The sequence below is a fragment of the Narcine bancroftii genome, chromosome 4 (genome assembly GCF_036971445.1).
Source record: "Narcine bancroftii isolate sNarBan1 chromosome 4, sNarBan1.hap1, whole genome shotgun sequence".
In the NCBI taxonomy this organism is placed as follows: domain Eukaryota; kingdom Metazoa; phylum Chordata; class Chondrichthyes; order Torpediniformes; family Narcinidae; genus Narcine; species Narcine bancroftii.
In genome coordinates this window covers 85,292,775-85,312,478 of record NC_091472.1, presented here as the reverse complement: position 1 = coordinate 85,312,478, position 19,704 = coordinate 85,292,775, and the positions used below count along the sequence as shown (strand labels likewise).

Genomic DNA, 19,704 nt, shown 5'->3' with positions numbered 1-19,704 from the left:
TGGCTCTTCTACAATTTATATTGTTTAAACCCAATGATCAGAATTTCTCCCCCTTAGCATTCCTTACTCCACAAAGTGCGATTCGTGTAGTCATGGGGCACCTCTGCTAAGGAACTTAATCATGAAATAAACAGCCATGCTCAGCATTGGAATTCTCCAGTACAGACATGTAAGGCCGTATCTGTTGTGCTGTATTGGCCCAATGAAATCTATCTTGTGCATTTTCAGGTGAGAGATGTCATTTTGGGACCTCACCACAGTGAACGTTAACGAATCCCAGACTGGCATATGTGCACATTTGAGTTTTTTGTGGTGTGTGTGTTTCACTTGTGACTGTGTGAACCTTTAACTTTGTACAAAACTTAATTAAATTTTATGAGGTGACTAGTTTTAGGGTAGTTTGTCCGGAACAATGGGTAATTTTGTGCGAACTGAAAACTGAATGGCCTTGGAGATTAAGCCGTCATCTGCTAACCTATTTGGTTAAGTTTCCCCCTTTACCCCTTGCCCACCATCCACCCCCACTTTTTACCATCACCAATACCTCCTGTCCCACCACTAATTGTATTGAGTTAAATTATAGGTGTGTTTTATGAGTTGAGAATGTAACAATCCACCCTTTCTCTTACACTGAGTCAAGCGAAAGCCTACCGGGGACAATCATTACCTAAGTTGATGGAAGGAGAAGGAAATGAAAAGAATGGACTCAGTAGAATTTCTGGTGTATTTTTGTTGAGTGACAACATTGTCTGACTGGTTAAATGTATCCTAGATTGTATACCTTAAATGGATGGGGGGGGGGGTGGGGAGGGTGGGTTGGGAGGAGGGGGGGTGGGGAAATGGCACTGTATATGTGTGAAAAGGAAAAAGTGTGTACCATGTGATTTATAAAAATAAAAAATAAAAAATTTAAAAAAGAAATGATGATTGTGCCAATGGAGGACCAAGAAAAACTTTTAATGGGAATTGCTGAACCGCTGGTGAAATTCTGCTGCTGCCACTCCTCGTGTTCTGTGCAGTTATTGAGGGAGTACAGTCTCCTTGTGAACACAAGACTACCCAGAATGAAGGGGAAATTGTGCTGAAAAAGAGTTGTTTTTTCCCTGCAGATCTGATCACACCATTAATTTCTATAGTGGATTTTCCCTTCTTTATTTTAATGTATCAGCAAAATACTTGAAGAATAGAGAAATGGGGGTAGGGAGGGGGATTGCAATAAATTTATTTCAGTGGAGGAGAGCATGGTGAGAGTATGTGAATGTTATTTGTATTTCCATACTTGCATCATTTTTTTCATTTGTCTTATCTCAAAGATACTGATCAAATAAATTAATTAATGATCATGGGCCCCAGTAGGAAAAAGGTTGTTTCGTCCATTGTGCTGGTACTCTCTTAGCCCTGCATACCCACAATTTTGGGTATCCCTTTGAGCTTTTCATCCTCCAGTACCTGTGCAAATTCCTTTTGAAACTTCTTTGAAATCTTTTCAGATGGGGCATTCCCAAATCTGACAACTTGTCAATTGAAGATTAAAATCTCTTTATTTCCTCCCCAGATCCTTTGGCATGGTTTTAGTTACATCTTACTAATTCTGGAGTTGATAGAATAAACAAAAGAACATTGCAATTAAGAACACTGTCCAGAGGAATATGAAGTTGAGATATAGCTCTAAATATTTCAGATGAACAGTTCACCCTGGACCTCGTGCTAAGTTGCATTATATAGTATCGAGATTAACTGTCAGTTGGTCCAACATTTCACGTGAGCTTACTATGCTATAACTAACTCCAGCATCATAACCTTCAACTTATTCCTCAGGTAACTAAAATTGTGTTGATTTAGTTTGATCTGTTGGTATGGCTGTGGCTCCACATTCTAACCACTTACTGATAAAAGATGAATCTCCTATTTTTTTCCCGTTCCGTCCTATTCTGGTGTCACCAGCAAGAAGTATTCAGAAATAGAGTTAGATTAGGCATTCATTCTAAAAGAAAATCTAATGACATAAGCTTGAAAAGACCTTGCTGATCAAATACTTTGGAATGAGTTTCGTGACAAGTTGAGGTTGTAGCATCTAATGAATGAGCACAAGAGCTCGAGTATCCAAGCCCCTTCTATGATCTTCAGCAGTGCAGTTGCTGAGAGCTTTGGAGAATGCTCCACCGCAGCAAATAGAAACTCCGTGTGTCTTTCAATTCTGCTCTCTATTTTAAAATCTTTAAATACGATAGAATCTCTTGGAATTGTGTGTTTCATTTTATATTGCTTTTCAAAGGCTGGCAGGAAGAATGTTCAGACTCCTTTGATCTCTCCAATTTTCAAGATTTTGCTTTAGACATGGTTGGAACATTTTAGTGAATAGCGCAAATTTAAAGTACCTGTGGGAGTTATCTTGGTTAAAAGACCTTGCTTGAGCTATAGTTTAGAGAGAAGTCTAAAGCAGCAAGGGACTCTGAAAGAGTTCCCGAATTTACAGGCAGATCCTTGGCCCCAAAATCGTAAGAGGAATGTTTCCTGTTTCCAAGTGAATCCAGCTTCATCAACAGCTTTGTGGAAGTGGACATGGATAGATTTGCATTGTCTTAAGGACAGGAATATGTATAGAGCTCAGAAATGTACTAAAATATACCTTAAGTAACTCAGAGTATAATTGTACTATATCAGAAGAGGAGCTCATTCTATATTTGCACAAATGTTCCTTTGGTCAAAAGATATGTGGCTGAGGAAATGTGCATTCTCAACACATCCACCCTCCATTTTCCATTACAATTCTCCATTTCTTATTGTTTGTCTCAGTTTCAACCCCCACCTACCCACCCATTGGCCTCTCCCTCAGCCTGTTTACATCAGTGGTAATATTGTACATGGCTTGCAAATATATACCTTCCCTGGGGTTAAAGAGCCTACCTCTGGAGAAGGAGGACATGTGCCTGGTGAGGAGGTCTGTGTGTTAATCTGTGTCCTGCCTGTACTTTGATACTACCCTCCTATCATTTTTTTTTAACAGGCAAACATTGATAGACATAGGTTCCTGACCAGGGAATCACCTATTGTAATTCTACCATGTGTTGCCATACATATTTTCCTCCATGTAGAAAGTTGATGGATATCCAATTCTCTAAAAACCAATGACTCTTCACTAACAGGTTTCTTTCTAATTTTATACTTCAGTAAAAACAAACCACTCATTTTGAAACACCAAATAGTATCTATGATCTTGAGATGCAGAAGCTCCTACTGATTTTGTACTGATTGCAAACCAAAAATATCCCATTTATTACATAATTTTTAAGCATAATTGTGGTTTTACTTGAATAAGAGGACTGGGATTGTATTAATCTATTCAAAACTGCTGTGAAGGGAAACATGCATACGCAGGGAGGGCGGGTAAGGAATGTAGCACATCATTATTTGTCTTGAGCAGATGGATATCCCAGCAGCTGTTCAGTGGGAACAGATCCATGAAGGATGCCAAAAGTTCTGTTGCCTTCCTCCAGTCGGTTCACAGGCTAATCTGAGAGTGGAGTTGTGAAGTTTGACTCCAGGCAGGTAGGGAAAGCAGTCAATACACTTTAACAAGGAATGGAGATCAGGCACATCACTCAGCACTGAGCTGTCCTGGGGAAAGGCCATATTCAAAACATTTATGTATGTTTGCCCTCTTAAGAGGAACTTATTGTCCTACTTCATCATTCAAATTTTCACTCAATGCGAATCTATGTTCTTATTAATGATTTTTCCCTTGGGAATAAACATTACAATTTCCCAGACCAGATGTAGCACACACACACACACACACACACACACACACACACACACACACACACACACACACACACACACACACACACACACACACACACACACACACACACACACACACACACACTTTAAGAATAAAGTTTACTTTATCATGATCAAATTGTGTGCTTAATACAGTCCACAAATAAGAAGATGTCTCATGGAGTCAGCACATTAGGGCAACTGTGAAGAAGACATAGCAACATGTCTATTTTCTGAGAAGATGTGGCATGACATTGGGAAAATCTATTGTCGTATTGTGGAAAGTGTACTGACTGGTTGAATCACAGTCTGGTTTGGTAAATCTAGAGCCCAAGATAGCTGAAGAAAGTGGCAAACCTAACCAAGTCCATCATGAGGACCAACCTCCCATCCATTGAAGATGTCTATCAAGACACTGCCTCAAGAAGGCAGCCATAATCCTGTAACAATCTCACCACTACCTTCAGGCAGAAGGCACAAAAGCCTACATCCAGTTCCTCTAAGTTCAAGAACAGTTTTTATCCAACAGTTATCAGGCTCTAGAACCTCTTCTTACTGCCCTAACCCTAAATATTAACTAGACCTAGACCCTGTCATTTTAAACATCAATTTTTGTTCTTGCGCAAAGGGCAACTGTGAATATTTACCTATCTGTCCTTTATCATTTACTATTTTTTTTAATGTCTTGGCATACTGTATTAATTTAATGTAAACCATTGTATCTGGTGTATCATAAGTACCCGTTTAGCTGCAAGAAAGTAAGAATTTTGTTGCAACTCTACATTGTACTTCTGTATATATCAATAAATGCTCATTACGTGCTCTTCCCCTCACACACTAATAACTTATTGTTCCTCTCAGTGAGATTGCCAGTCCGTCCTAGATTTATGCAATTGACCTATAACCATGATGAACTAGTTTGAGATAGCTGGTTTTGATCATAATCTAGCCGGCCTCTCTCCTATCATTCTGGTCCAGGTTTCACACTGAGGCCCCAACATTAAGAAAGAGCAAGGAAGGTACAGGGGAGCCTGGAATTGGTTTTTTAAAAAAAAGCACATCAAGACCGAACCCTGGAAGTTCCACTGACCATAACAGAAGAGTTTAATTAGAATATTGTTTCTGGCAGCAGGCCAATTGATAGCTTAAAAGTTCAAAGGTCAACATTCAGATTTATTGTCAAAGTACATACAACCCTGAGATTCTTTTTCCTGAGGGCCAGGCAGAATTTCTACTTATTGTTAGTGCAAAATCTGTACTCAAGAAAAGATATGTATATAGAGAGAACAAAGAAAGAAATGTAAACAAACTGTGTGCGATACAGAAGAATAAAGGTAAAGATTCCATTATTGTCATGTAATATTACATATAGAATGAAACATACATGAAATTATTTAATTTTTTTCTACCAAAAGGCAGACAGAGAGTCGCCACTTTGTCCAGCGCCCCTCACAGAATCCTGCAACATCTGGTGTTCATAGGCGGTCTCGTCTCCAAATATTGACCAGGCCTGAGCCTGCTTAGCTTCCGAGATCAGACAATCTCAGGCACATTTTGGCTATCAGGCTTCTATTGCTGAATAAATATTCAGTAATAAATGATGTGCAAAATTAGAGTCCTTTAATGAGGCTTAGAATTTGTTGTTTACGAGTCTGATGGGATAGTGACTGTTCCTGAACCTGGTGGGATGAGTCTTGTAGCCACTATACCTCTTTCCTGAAGATGGCAGCAAGAACAGAGCATGTCCTGGGTGGTGTGGATCCTTCATGATTGCTGCTCCTCTCTGACAGCAGCGTTCCATGTGGATGTTCTCAATAGTGAGGAAAGGTTTGTTCCATGTGGATGTTCTCGATAGTGAGGAAAGGTTTGCCTGTGATGTACTGGGCTGTGTCCACTACCTTTCTGCTCAGATATTTTGCTGCCCCCGTACCAGGCCATGATGCAACCAGTCAGCACATTTTCCACTGCACATCTATCGAAATTTGCCAGGGTTTTTGCTGTTTGCTCCGCAAACTCCTGAGAAAGTAGAGTCACCGATATGCTTTCTTCACGATGTTGGATCCAGGAAAGATCCCTTGAGGTAGTGATCCCCTCCCCCAGGAATTTAAATTTGCTCACCCTCTAATTCCCCCAATGATCACTGGATCATAGAATTCTGTTTTTTTTTCCTTCCTGAAGTCCACAATCAGCTCCTTGTTTTTGGTGACATTGAGTGCAAGGTTGTTGTTGGTGCACCATTCACCAATTTTCATTCTCCCTCCTGTAAGCTGACTTTTTTATTCAACCCACTATTGTGGTATTGTCAGCGAATTTGTAGATTGTGTTGTACGGAGTCACACAGTCATAGGAGTAAAGTGAGGGGTCTAGGAATGCAGCCCTGTGGTGCTCCAGTACTGATGGAGATTGTGGAGAAGATGTTCTTACCAATCTTTGATTGTGATCTGGAGCAGACAAAATCCAGTATCCAATTACGCAGTGGGGTGTTAACTCCCAGATCTTGGAGTTGACAACCCTAGACTTATGGGTTAGTGAGGAAACTCATGGCAGGAAAGCTAGAGCTCAGAATTCACACTGAGCAATTCCTGTTTCCATTTCTTACTGTGGTGTGCTGTTAGCCAGAATCAGACACATACAAGGTAAAGACTGTATAACAGGCTTTAATCCACAAAGACTTCCACAGAGCCAGGCTGGCTGTGGCTGAAGCAACTCTGAGTGAGGCCTCGGGAGGCCGGCGCAGGCTTATATCCCGGAGGGTGATTGACACCTGACCAGGTGGGACTTGATCCATTCAGGCTGACTGATTGACAGCCGGCCAGGTGTTGTCCTGTCCCCTTACACTTCTGCAGGTACAGAGGATGCCACCTGCAGTAGTCCAGCCGTACACTCCTGCAGGTACAGAGGTTGCCCCCTGCAGTAGGCCGGCGGTATACTCCTGCAGGTACAGAGGTTGCCCCCTGCAGTAGGCCGGCGGTGTACCACCACACTTACTTTTAGTTGGCTAATGACATGGTGAAAGTAAGGAGGATTCTGACACAGTAAACATAAGCAGAGAAGAGAAAGGTTCACATGTCCAACTGCTTTAGGGAGAAGCATACAGGTTAAACTGTGATTAGGATGTGACAAAACAAATTACTCTCTGATCATTTAATAGAGGAATCCATCTCTAGTTAATGCCTAATGCCACAATAAAGATTAAAAGTACATATTCCACAAATGGAATAAGCATTCACCTTGGTGGTGTGCTACAGAGTTAATGCAATGAGTCTCTTGAAAGGTACATCCCAAAATGGAAGGTGTGCACGTATGCATATAGTGTGTATGTAGAGCTCGTCGAAAGAACCAAAGACTTGTTGATCCAAACCAAGGCTTTTATTAGCAAAAGACCGGAGCTCTTCACAGGTGGCCGACCAGTCCGGAATGATCCGACCTGGCTAGGGACACAACCCTTTAAGGCCCAGACAATAGGTGTGGCTTAGCTCTCAGCCAATCGCTGTAAGCACAGTCTAGATACAGTAACTATATACACTATGTACATTGGTGATAGATCTGTCCTATCACAGTGTATCTGTACAAGTTTATCTAAGTCTCTTCTCCCTCTTCATAACAGGAAGATAAAGTTGGTTGTTTTCCATAAACATAAAAGTCACTTGCTGTTTTGTGATTAACAATGGCTGAATAAGTTGTTGGCAAAAAAACTTCCTGTGTATTATTTAAGTGTGTGCATTCAAGATGACTGAATTACCACAGGCTGTTGCCAGTGTTTGAGGTGGTGGTAATGCTCCTAATGGGTACAGGGAACGGTTGTAATCTATATTACAAACACCAGAACTTGCAAAAGAGTAACAAAAGCTTGAACCGCTGACCCACGTCTGTTGGAAATTCAGCTAATGCTTAGTAACACATGAAAATTATATCCCTGAGGAACATACTTAAGGTGTGTTTAACAAAAATAACTGGTGTTAGGCTAAGAAAATGCAGAAAACTTAAGTTTTAAAGTCCCTAACACTAAAAAAGAAAATTGAACAGAGAATAGTACAGCACAGTTTTGGTCCTTAGGCTGCTAGCCTTATAAATGTCCTAAGCCTTGTACCCGTCCTAAGCCTTGTACCCGTCCTAAGCCTTGTACCCGTCCTAAGCCTTGTACCCGTCCTAAGCCTTGTACCCGTCCTAAGCCTTGTACCCGTCCTAAGCCTTGTACCCGTCCTAAGCCTTGTACCCGTCCTAAGCCTTGTACCCGTCCTAAGCCTTGTACCCGTCCTAAGCCTTGTACCCGTCCTAAGCCTTGTACCCGTCCTAAGCCTTGTACCCGTCCTAAGCCTTGTACCCGTCCTAAGCCTTGTACCCGTCCTAAGCCTTACCTCCCTCACAGCCCTATCAATTGGCAAATAGCATTTAATACTTTTTTTAAAAACACTTATAACAGTTTTGCAATCCAGTTATATACCAGAGACCTTCCCTGATGCAGATTATAACATACTAACTAGAAGCAACAGAGCACCACAAATATTTAAAATCAAGGCTACGTAACTTCTAAGAGCTGGAAGCCTACCTATTAATTAAGAAGCTGTTCATCTTCAGAAGTCTCAATGGTTCCATTTATATTGTCATTGATGACACCGTTTGCCTGGAATTCAAGATCTGTGTTCAGTAAACATGTTGGTTGAAGTAAACTATGGAGAATCCCATTCTTTTTGTAATTGTATATTTATAAGTTGCGGGGATCACTGCAAAGCAGGCAACTGTTATCAATTGCTCACTGTCCTTGAAAGATGGTGGCGAGATGTCACCTTGGTCTGCTGCTGTAGCTCTTTATAAGGATTTTGGTACAATTAATTTAACATTTTACAGAGAGTAGTTAAACAGCGTGGAAACAGGCCCTTCTCTATGGAATCTGTGTCAACCTTTGGGGACCATTTACATTAATCTTAAACTGATCCATTTTATTCTTATCATATTCCCATTAACTCCCCCAAATTTAGCCACTTACCTATACACAAGGGCCAATTTACAGTGGCCAGTGATCAACCTGCAGGTTTCTGGAAGGTGGGAGGAAACAAGCATCCATGCAGTCATGGGAAGACTATGCCAACCCTACACTTCACAGACAATAATGAACCTGTGTCCCTCGAGCTGTGAGACAAGAGTTCAACTCTTTGTGCTACTGCTGAGTCACTGGTCTGATACTTACCTGGAATAGTTCAGGATGTAGACTTCATTCCCGATAGAGCCTTGGTGAACGTTATAATAACAATCTGATAACTTCTTGGTCACTATTATTGTTTTGTAGCTTTTGAAGCCCAGATTTATTAATTTTTAGCCTTGGTGATGGGATTTGAACTAATTTGTTTAGATCATTACTGGACAATATGTCCAGTAACTCAATTATTAGAGGTGCTCTACGGAAGCTTTGGTACTCTAGGGGCTAGGGAGGAAGGAATAAAGAAATGGTTCCTATTCATTAGAATCAGAATTTATTGTCATAAACAAGTCATGAATTTTGTGGCAGCATCAATAGTGCAAACATTCATATTATAACCATCTTATGTCTGGGATGATGGCAGTGAACTCCCTTGGCAGGTAGAATGGGTGAGCGATTGCCAGGTGCTCCAGGTCGGGGAGCAGGACTGGGACATGACCATCACATCTGTGCACCACAGTAAATTAATGATGACACAAATGTCGCCTCCACTGGTTTTTCCAGACGCCAGTGTTCGGCCAGCACGATGGAGGGTGTAACCCTTGGACTGCAGCGCTGTGTCAAAGATGTCCGTGTTTAGCCATGTTACTGTAAAGCACATCACACAGCACTCTCTGATGTTTCTGATGTTGAAGTCTGGCTTGGAGGTCATCAAGGTTGTTCTCCAAGGATTGTACAATAGACTGTACATAAGGTGATAACTTCAGAAAATTGGTGGATGTTGGTCACCTGGTGGGAAGGGTCATATTGGTTGATGAAACTTTACCGACATTCAATCAGCAAATTAACACACAGCCACAGTTGTCTTGAGGTGCTAGTTTGGGAAATTTGGTAACCTGCAGGTAATTGATTGGATCCGTTGTTCACCATTTCTTACCTGAACCTACTTTCTTTATAAGTTGGTAAAAATTTCAATCAGTCTGTGTTGATGCAACCACCGGACTGTCTGTGACTGCCTGCACCTGTCTGCATTCCTGCCTGCCACTGTATCTGCAGGGAGGTAACCTGGGAGGCTGGCTCCACCTACTCCCTGCCAATCACTGGCCTCATATAAAGGCTCACGCCAACCCTTGTGTAGGCAGTAGAGCACATGGAGCCAGAAGGGATACTGAACCTTGTCTGTAAGTTTTAAGATAATGAAAGCCTGTAATACAGCCTTCGTAGTTTGAGCTTGTTTGTTTGCACTGCAGTGCATCACACAGACAGAGTGACAGCTGAGCATGTTCTGTTAAGTATTTACTGGGTAGTTTGCATTGAATTTACCAGTCCCACCAGCACCCCACCATGTATCCAAACAGGAATCTACACCTTCAGAAAAGAGAGAAAGATCCATAATCTTTAGTTAAACACCCCTCCCCCACTTATTTGTCTTAATAATAAAAAGGAAAAAATAGAAAATAATTATCCCTACTAATCTACCCCCTCCCTCTAAACAAGGTTATCTATATATATAGTAAATATGAATCGAGTAACAGCCCCCATTGTGTCAGAGAAGTATAAAATATCTTGTATAAGGGAGTTTATGTGTATGATTTTGTATAATTTTGTATTCAATATTATTTTTGTACATAGTACGGTTATTATTTAATTGTTTAATTATTATAATTATAGAATTTGATGTCCTGAATGAAATAAGTTGTGTAATAATTATGGTCAAACTTCTAATTTACAATATGATATGTGATATGATTTGATTTATGTTATCATTAGTTCACCTTGTTTTAATGGTTTTTGGTAAACTCAATAAAAATATTTTAAAAAGAAAAGGAGAAAAGAGAGAAAGAAGTTCTGCCTCATGGTCCATCACCTGCCATGTCTCACATACTTTGCGAAACATGAAATTACCTTCCAAATTTATCGATCAAATATTGATCATCATTCCCCAGGGCATCCTCTGACACTGTGTGTCTGTGAGTGGGGCTGAGTGCACTAGAAATGTGCTGCCTGGGACCCAGGCCAAATCCAGGAGTTCAGGGGAGAGACACCCAGTTGGTCAGATCAGCAAGGAATCTTGGGAGGTTCTGGGTGGGAGGCAGATCCAGTAGTGTGCTGCCTTCAGAAAGGATTGGCAGCCTGAGTTTAAAAGTAAGTGAGTCTGTGGGTGGAATGGTGAAGGCTGGCCTTGCTTCAAAGTGAGCCGGTGGGGGAGTGAGCCGGTGGGGGAGTGAGCCGGTGGGGGAGTGAGCCGGTGGGGGAGTGAGCCGGTGGGGGAGTGAGCCGGTGGGGGAGTGAGCCGGTGGGGGAGTGAGCCGGTGGGGGAGTGAGCCGGTGGGGGAGTGAGCCGGTGGGGGAGTGAGCCGGTGGGGGAGTGAGCCGGTGGGGGAGTGAGCCGGTGGGGGAGTGAGCCGGTGGGGGAGTGAGCCGGTGGATGGAGTGGTGAAGGTTCACTCCAAATCCTCGGGGTTTTCAGAATCCGGATTTAAAACACATTTTCAATTGCATAGCACTGAAACAGAGAGCACCCAGACTGCACCTTCCTAGCCAATATTTTTCAGATTATGAGAAGCTGATAAATATTGGTACATGGCGGGATCCAGATGTGGTGGTTCATGAGAAAGCTAACGTACAGGCACACCAAATAATTAGGGAGCCAGATAATACAGTGTTTTTGTTTTGTCAGGGGTAGGAATACTAAAGGAAAGGAAACCATGTTGTGATGGTTCAGGGCTTTAGTGATGTCTCATTGGAATACTGTGTGCACTGTCTGTTTCTGAACTAGAGAAAGATGTCCTGGCCTTGTAGTCAGTGCAGGATAGATTTACTGGGCTGAGGGTGTTGTAATAAAAGGCAAAGATTGGCCCAAGTAGAAGAGAAATTTGAAGAAGGAGAGATGATTTCATTGAACTGTACAAGACTTTGAGTGGATTTAAGTGGTGGATGCTGTTTTCTCAGGTTGGAAAACCCAGAACCAGTCAAAAAGTCAGCCATTTAAGGATTGTGATGAAAAGAATAAACCTTACTCCAAGGCTGATGTGCCTTTGGAATTATGCACCCTGGAGGTCCATGAATGTTCAGTTATTATGTTCAAATCTGAGGATTTTTTTTGATAGTGAAGCAATAAAGGTCTATGGGAATGGGATGATAAAATGGAGAGGATGCAGTATCACCTTGGATTGACTGTGGGAGCAGGCTTCAGGGACTGTTGCCTTCTCCTGTTTCCAGTTATCATGCTCTCACATTAACAATCAGTTTGATATGCTAGTGGATTTGTGATTACTTGACTAACAAATTCAACATAATACTTAATCCTCTAACAGAAGGGATATAATTTGTTCCCTTGTATCTTACCAATCAATCCTGTTCCTTCAGGTATCATGTCACTGTCTTTCAATAGCAGCAGGTGTCACTAGGGGTTTTACTGTTTGATGTAAAGTGGACAAAGCAAAAAATATTATTAAAAGAAGTGAGACAATACATCAGAAAAGATCATGACTTTCTGGCGGTGAGTTCAAGGCAGTAATTTGTTTGTGATTTTAGAACAGCTTTGATCAGATACGTTATGTCATGAACATTGAGATTGAACATAACGTTGCCAGGCATCTATTAATAACACATTCATGGAGTGCCAACTTCAGCATTTTTATATGTGTACATTTCTTCTCTTACAGCTAAGACCAGATAGGAAGCTAATTATCTGTATGACCACGCATTGCCCATCAATGGCATTTCTCAACTAGCAACGTAGCTCTGTGTCCCATTGTCTTGGCTAAATATTGGAAGGCACAGTATATATGGACACGCGCCATCCATCCTTACTACTGCAGCACCAAATGCATCACTGCAGTCCTAAGCTCTATTGTACGGTTCACAAAAAAATCTCTCCAGCTGCATCACTTGCCTCACATTATCTGTAAGCAGAATCATACAACAGGGTAGCACCAAAGGAGCCTATTTGAATCTTTGCCAGGTGCTTTGAAAAGCTATCAATGAGTCTCTTTCCCCCATCCTTGATCCACATCTTTTCATTTTCCCCTAAGTATTTGAAGTGTACTATGAAGTCTGTTTACTCTGCAAGGCAGTGGATACTTTTACAAACAAGCAATGGATCAAAGTTAATATACCTTTTTTGGTTTATATTAATAGCTCTGCTATTATTCAATTTGCAGAACGTCAACAATGGAAAGTCTTCACTTTCCACTTCTGCACGGACTGCTGAAACAGTGAGGGAGTCTGATGGAAGGGGTGATTCTCCTCGTTACCAGAATGATGGCAGAACTTTTGTAAAGGCCCAGGCACGGCAGGAGGAAGCACACCAACCCCTTCAGAGAGATGGCCCCCGAACATTCCTCTTGGATTTGGAAAACTTTCCTGACCTGTCCAAAGCAGATATTAATGGGCAAAATCCCAATATACAGGTACAGTACCAAATGAGTTGAATTTTTTGATACTAAATGAATGCAGCAGATTAATCCAGTGGTGAACAAAATAAGTGCTTCTCAGAACTTTGCCTTTCATCAATATTCACACAGAAGTGAGTATGGCCTATATTGATCAAGTTATTGCATGATTCAAAGTGGAACTCATTTCTCTTTATCTCCTTAGGGAAAGGGCTAATGAATCATTGCTGTCTTGAATATTATTGCAAGTTTTTTTTCTCAGTTTGTCCAGCTAAATTTCAAAATACTGGGCTATGTCTCTGAATCCAATCCCCATTTCAATACAATGCAAAGCACAAATATAAAACAGAACATTGCCATTGTAAGTCCTCTTTGCACTCATTTTCTTGACAAAGAAAGGGCGTATGGTTTCTGAGGGAATGATCATTGTTTCTATTTTCGGTGTGCTGTTGAAATTCAAATTCCAATATGCACAGATTTAACAAAGTGGTCAACTTTAAAATAAACCAGCTTGGTCAACAAACACGCAAAACAGTGAGCAAAAATAGCACAGAGCAAAACAGTAACCAAACCTATACTTAAACGTAAAAAATAATTGCAGAAGTGTTTGAAGTCTGTCTGGTGAAGTACCACACTTTAAAACCAATGGACAATGGGGCGTCTTTGCATTTCTTCATTAAAAATGGAGCCTTTCATTGCTTAGAGACCATCCAGTGATACAAATTTATATTTACTTTATATAAAGAATTAATATGTTGTAAATGATAAATAGTGTCGTCAAAATGAGGTGTAAGGTGCTCCTTCCATCCAATACCCTACAGGTCACCCTTGGGCAAGGTGTAGTCCCAATCAGGGTCACCTGAAGCCATGGATTGCAGATGGTGGATGGTTTTTACATGTGGATTCTACAAATTGGAAATTATGGTTGTAAAACTAAAAATGCTGGGCAGATGAAGCTGCTGATCAGTGGCCAGGGAAACCCTACAACTGAAGAAGGCAATAGGAAACCACTTCAGTATTTTTCCCTTGTATAATCATGAACTCGACGTCGACTATGGTCTCAGCTCAAAGATGGAGCCTTCACTGAAGAAGAACAAGGGAGGCAACAACTACAATTCAGAGGGTCAGAGATTGTAATGGATGGAGAGACACGATCACCCATGCCGAATGGCAAGGCACCTGAATGATGATGAAATGATAAACAGTGGCTTCCACTATGCTTGGTGGTCAGCCAAGTGTAGAATGAATTGTTGCTACAAGGGATCCAATAGAATGCATGACTACACGTGATTAATCTCCTCTTCAAATCTTGCACCATTTACTGGACCAACATTAGTTTAGAATGCTGCTGTTCGAACTTCACAACCATTAATTTCCACTAAAACAGAACACACAAAAATTGCAAAGCAAGAGCAAGTACATTGTCTCAACTAAGTATTGATGCTGTACTACATTGTCATGTGATCAAGAGGCCAGAACATTCATAGAGCACTGAATGTTCAACTCTAGAGGTTTGGGCTAACACGCTGGTGTAATGGTGAGAGTGTGCTGCATTGTCAGAGGGTTAAATATTTGCTGAAACTAACGAATATGGACCAAACTGACTTTGTGCAAAAAAGGCAAGCCTCAGACAACATCAATAGATTACTGACTATAATACATGTAAAGTAGTCAAGAGATGACAAAAGTACAGCGATATCCCTAGATGCATAGAAAACATTTGACAGGTAAGAGTGGGACTTTATTCAAAATGCTGGAAAAACTGGAGCTAGGACCAACTTTTATAAATTAGATAAGGATGCTATTTCAAGCACCCAAGGCTAAAGTTGTGGCCAATGGACAAATTTCTCCAGCTTTCCCACTATCTAGATCTAGTAAGCAGGGATGTCCACTATCACCAGCTCTATTATTCATTTTAGCTATTGAACTGTTGGCTGAGGCCATTTTGCAGGATCCAGATGGGCCAGAAAGAGCACAAAATCAATTTATATGCAGATGACATGCTGGTATATCTGACAGACCCAGCAAGCTCGCTAGCTCAACTACACTCTATTCTGAAAGATTATGGGGAGGTTTCTGGGTATAAGATCAATTTGGATAAAAGTTAGATTATTCCACTTACTAAAGGGAATTACAGCTTATACCAACAAAATAGTCAACTGAAGTGGCCACAAGAAGGGATCAAATACCTAGGAGTTAGAGTGGACAACAACCTGAATAATTTGTATAAGTTGAACTATACCCCCTTAGAAAGATTGAGGAAGGCTTGAATAGATGGATGGCCTTGCCTATCACACTGGTAGACAGGGTCAAATGAACATGTTGTTGAAATATCAATACCTCTTCTGGACCTTGCCTGTGGCATTGACCCAAGGATTCTTTCAAAACCTACACACTCAAATTTTAGAGGATTTCTTTGGAAGGGTAAGGTAGACAGGGTCTCCATGGAGAAATTAACACGAGACTACAGTTTGGATGGTTTAAAATGACCAGTCTTTAAAAAAAAATACTATTGGGACACCCAGTCAAGGTACATCACCTCTCTATTTAAGGGTGAAGGTGTATCATCCAAGACACAAATTGGTCTGCACATGGTGGGCGAGAAGGTATCAGGGGATTGTATTTATAAATGGAATACTAAATTGTTTTCTGGTAAAAACATGCTAAAAACATCTCATGATTGTTTAGAATAAAATTAACCAGTGTATAGGAGAAAAAGTGGGACTGTCTCCAAAAACACCCAGATTCCGAATAGGTCGATCACATCGACAGTAGATAATAAGATCTGGACACGTAGTGCTGGAAGGGGATCAGGTGTATCGAGGACCGTTACGAGCAGGAGCAACTAATGTCACTTGAACAGCTTAGGAATTTATCAAATAAGACATTCCTCTGCTACCTTCAGGTAAGATCTTTCTTGAAGGACAAATTAGGTCCATTGATGTCCTTACCGATGTGCAGTGACATGGAGACCCTGATTCAAAAGGGGAACACAGGAAAATTTATTTTGGAAATGTATTTCCTGCTCCAAACGGAAAGTCCAAAACCAGGCCTCCAGAAATCAAAGCAAAGATGGGAGTCGGATTTAGGAATAACAATTAATAAGCAGTGTTTGTCAGACCTGTGTTGGATCAGCATGACGGCAATTGTAATGCAAGATATAGGCTGGTACAGTACAATTTCCTTCCCCATTTATATTTGACACAGCAGAAACTGAACAAAGCTAAGTCAGAAATTTCCAACCAATGCTTTAGGTGCGGTATGACAATGTGCATGTGACCTGGACATGTACCAAAGTTAGGCCCTTTTGGGTAGATCCAGGCCAAGTCCTGGAAAGCATTAAAGGGTTCCTACAGGATCCAGAGTTGTTCCTGCTGGGGAAGATGCGATGAAGAGCTGTCCCAATTTCAAATACAATTCATAATGATCGCATTGGCAGTGGCCAGGAAATGTACAGCAGTTACCTGAAATCCAACTCCCATCTAGGCAATGCGTGTTGGAACATGGAAATGTGGAGCTGTGTTCCCCTGAAGAGAATTACCTACAATCTCAGGAAAAAAAAATTGCATTCCTTAAAATTTGGTGACCATATTTACATTACATTGGCGTGCAGATATAGTGTGGGCCTACGAGCCTCCATCCCCTACTCCATCTATTGGGGGGGACTAGGGAGGTTGTTCCATCCTACCACAATGAAGAACAGCCAAACAGTGACAAACTGGGTGCTGGCTGCTGAGATGGGACAAATCCTCAAACCTTATTTATTGGTTAATTTATTTTCCATTTTCTCCTTTGTTCCTGTTGGTCTGGGTGTGGTGTGTGAATGTGGGTGTCCAACAGAGTCTTGATGTATGTATAGAAAGAGCCCTGGAGCTAAGAAGCAACTTGAAAGGAATAATTGGCAGGGATGATTCCAATGTTGATTGCCTTAACTATGTTGTAGATGTCCTGTATGCAATGTATGAGTGTAAGGGGTGGGGGGGGAATGGAATTACTTGAACTTGATAGTTGATTTTGTGCATGGCTATAATTATATTTGTAAATATTTGAATATGGAAACTGAGTTTGAAATTTTATAAATAAAATATTCAAGAAAAAATTTTAGATATACAGCACAGTAACAGGCCATTTTGGCCCACAACTCTGTGCCACTCAATTATTCCCAATTAACCTACACCCCGGTTCGTTTCCAGGGGGAGGCAACCGGAACCCCTGGAGGAAACCCACACAAACAGGGGGAGAATGTACAAACTCTCAGCACTGAACTTGAACCCTTGTCCCAATCACAGGCGCTGTAACGGTGTTTTCTAACCTCTACGCCAACCGTTCCACCCTGAATCAACAAATCTGAAATAGATCATCTGGTCATTATTACATCGCAGTTTTAAGAATGGCTGTATGCAAATGAGTAGCCTTATTACCAACAATGAAAATTTACCAAAAGAAACACACAAAATATTGGAGGAGCTCAGCAGGTCAGGCAGCATCAATGGAATGCCATAGATAGTCGACCCTTCAACCCAAAACCCTTCATCAGGAAAAGCAAGAAACAGACAGACACCTAATAAAAAGGTTAAAGGAGAATGATGAGGAGAACAGGTTGGCAGGTGATAGGTGAATACAGGTTGGAGGGAGAAGGAATGGGGGGGTCAAAAGAATAAGAAGCTGGTAGGTGATAGGGGGAAGAGACAGAGAGCTAAGAAATATGCAGTCTGATAGGTGGAAAGGGGAGCTGGAGGATGGAAGGTGTAGGTGACAGGTATGGAAGGGGAGGGAAAAGGAAAGGAGAAGGAATAGGGGAGGGTGGTAGTCCAAGAAATACAAGGAGGGAAATTGGAGAGGTCAGTCTTGATGCTGTCTGGTTGGAGACAACTAAGACAGAATACAAAGTGCTGTACCACTAATTTGCAAGTGGCCGCAAGCTGGCATTACCAGAGGGCATGGACAGACATGTCGGTGTGGGAATGGAAGTGGAATGACAGTAGCTGCCTATGGGCGATCCTGGATGTTGTGGTGGACTGATACAAGAAGAGTATTCAAAGAAGCATAATAAAATGAAGCAGGTGAATGCCATTAATAAGATTACATCAATCTTTTACCTCAGCTCTTACATGAATCCAGGTTTCTTAATTCCCACAATTTCCAAACGTATATTAATCTTCCTTCATCATGACCATTGAAGATTACTCAAATTTTTCTGTGACTGGGAGATCTCATTCGAAAGTATTTTTGCTTGATCAACAATTCATCAGTGATTTTGCTGAATCAAGTGATAACTATAAAGTGATGGTTAATGGTATTGTTAGATTCAGGTACTCACGGAAATTAATGTTACAGAAATCAGGCTTTTCTTTGGCTTGGCTTCGCGGACGAAGATTTATGGAGGGGGTAAAAAAGTCCACGTCAGCTGCAGGCTCGTTTGTGGCTGACAAGTCCGATGCGGGACAGGCAGACACGATTGCAGCGGTTGCAGGGGAAAATTGGTTGGTTGGGGTTGGGTGTTGGGTTTTTCCTCCTTTGCCTTTTGTCAGTGAGGTGGGCTCTGCGGTCTTCTTCAAAGGAGGTTGCTGCCCGCCAAACTGTGAGGTGCCAAGATGCACGGTTTGAGGCGTTATCAGCCCACTGGCGGTGGTCAATGTGGCAGGCACCAAGAGATTTCTTTAGGCAGTCCTTGTACCTTTTCTTTGGTGCACCTCTGTCACGGTGGCCAGTGGAGAGCTCGCCATATAACACGATCTTGGGAAGGCGATGGTCCTCCATTCTGGAGACGTGACCCATCCAGCGCAGCTGGATCTTCAGCAGCGTGGACTCGATGCTGTCGACCTCTGCCATCTCGAGTACTTCGACGTTAGGGATGTAAGCGCTCCAATGGATGTTGAGGATGGAGCGGAGACAACGCTGGTGGAAGCGTTCTAGGAGCCGTAGGTGGTGCCGGTAGAGGACCCATGATTCGGAGCCGAACAGGAGTGTGGGTATGACAACGGCTCTGTATACGCTAATCTTTGTGAGGTTTTTCAGTTGGTTGTTTTTCCAGACTCTTTTGTGTAGTCTTCCAAAGGCGCTATTTGCCTTGGCGAGTCTGTTGTCTATCTCATTGTCGATCTTTGCATCTGATGAAATCAGGCTATTCTACCCCTTACCTGCATGAAGCCAAAGTCTGCATTGATTTATTGTAATCTCTTAAATATTAATCATCAAGGAGGTGAGCCACTTGGACATTTCGAATGATCAGAGTTGATAGCCAGAGATATCTGTTTCATAATGCTCCAATGAAATGCCAGGCTAGCTTTTGCTACATTATGGACTCCAATTCAAGATTAAAGTAGAAGGCAAAAGTAACTTTAACACAATTTGATTGTTCAGATGTCATGAGAAATTTTACTTCAC

General features: G+C 41.6%; 1 protein-coding gene and 1 long non-coding RNA gene across 2 annotated transcripts in view; one reads left to right on the top strand and one right to left on the bottom strand.

Annotated features, from left to right (window-relative positions):
• ism1 (isthmin 1) overlaps window positions 1–19,704 on the top strand; it is a 103,210-nt gene that overhangs the window by 46,707 nt on the left and 36,799 nt on the right. Inside the window, exon 2 of the mRNA XM_069931841.1 lies at window positions 13,087–13,335. Within this exon, the coding sequence (XP_069787942.1) occupies window positions 13,087–13,335 (249 nt within the window). The remainder of the gene's footprint in view (window positions 1–13,086; window positions 13,336–19,704) is intronic.
• On the bottom strand, window positions 8,333–16,859 carry LOC138760773 (uncharacterized). The gene is made up of 3 exons (XR_011355859.1): window positions 16,782–16,859; window positions 12,269–12,338; window positions 8,333–8,407 (listed from the first exon to the last, which is right to left on the bottom strand). It is a non-coding gene; the product is annotated as an uncharacterized lncRNA (long non-coding RNA).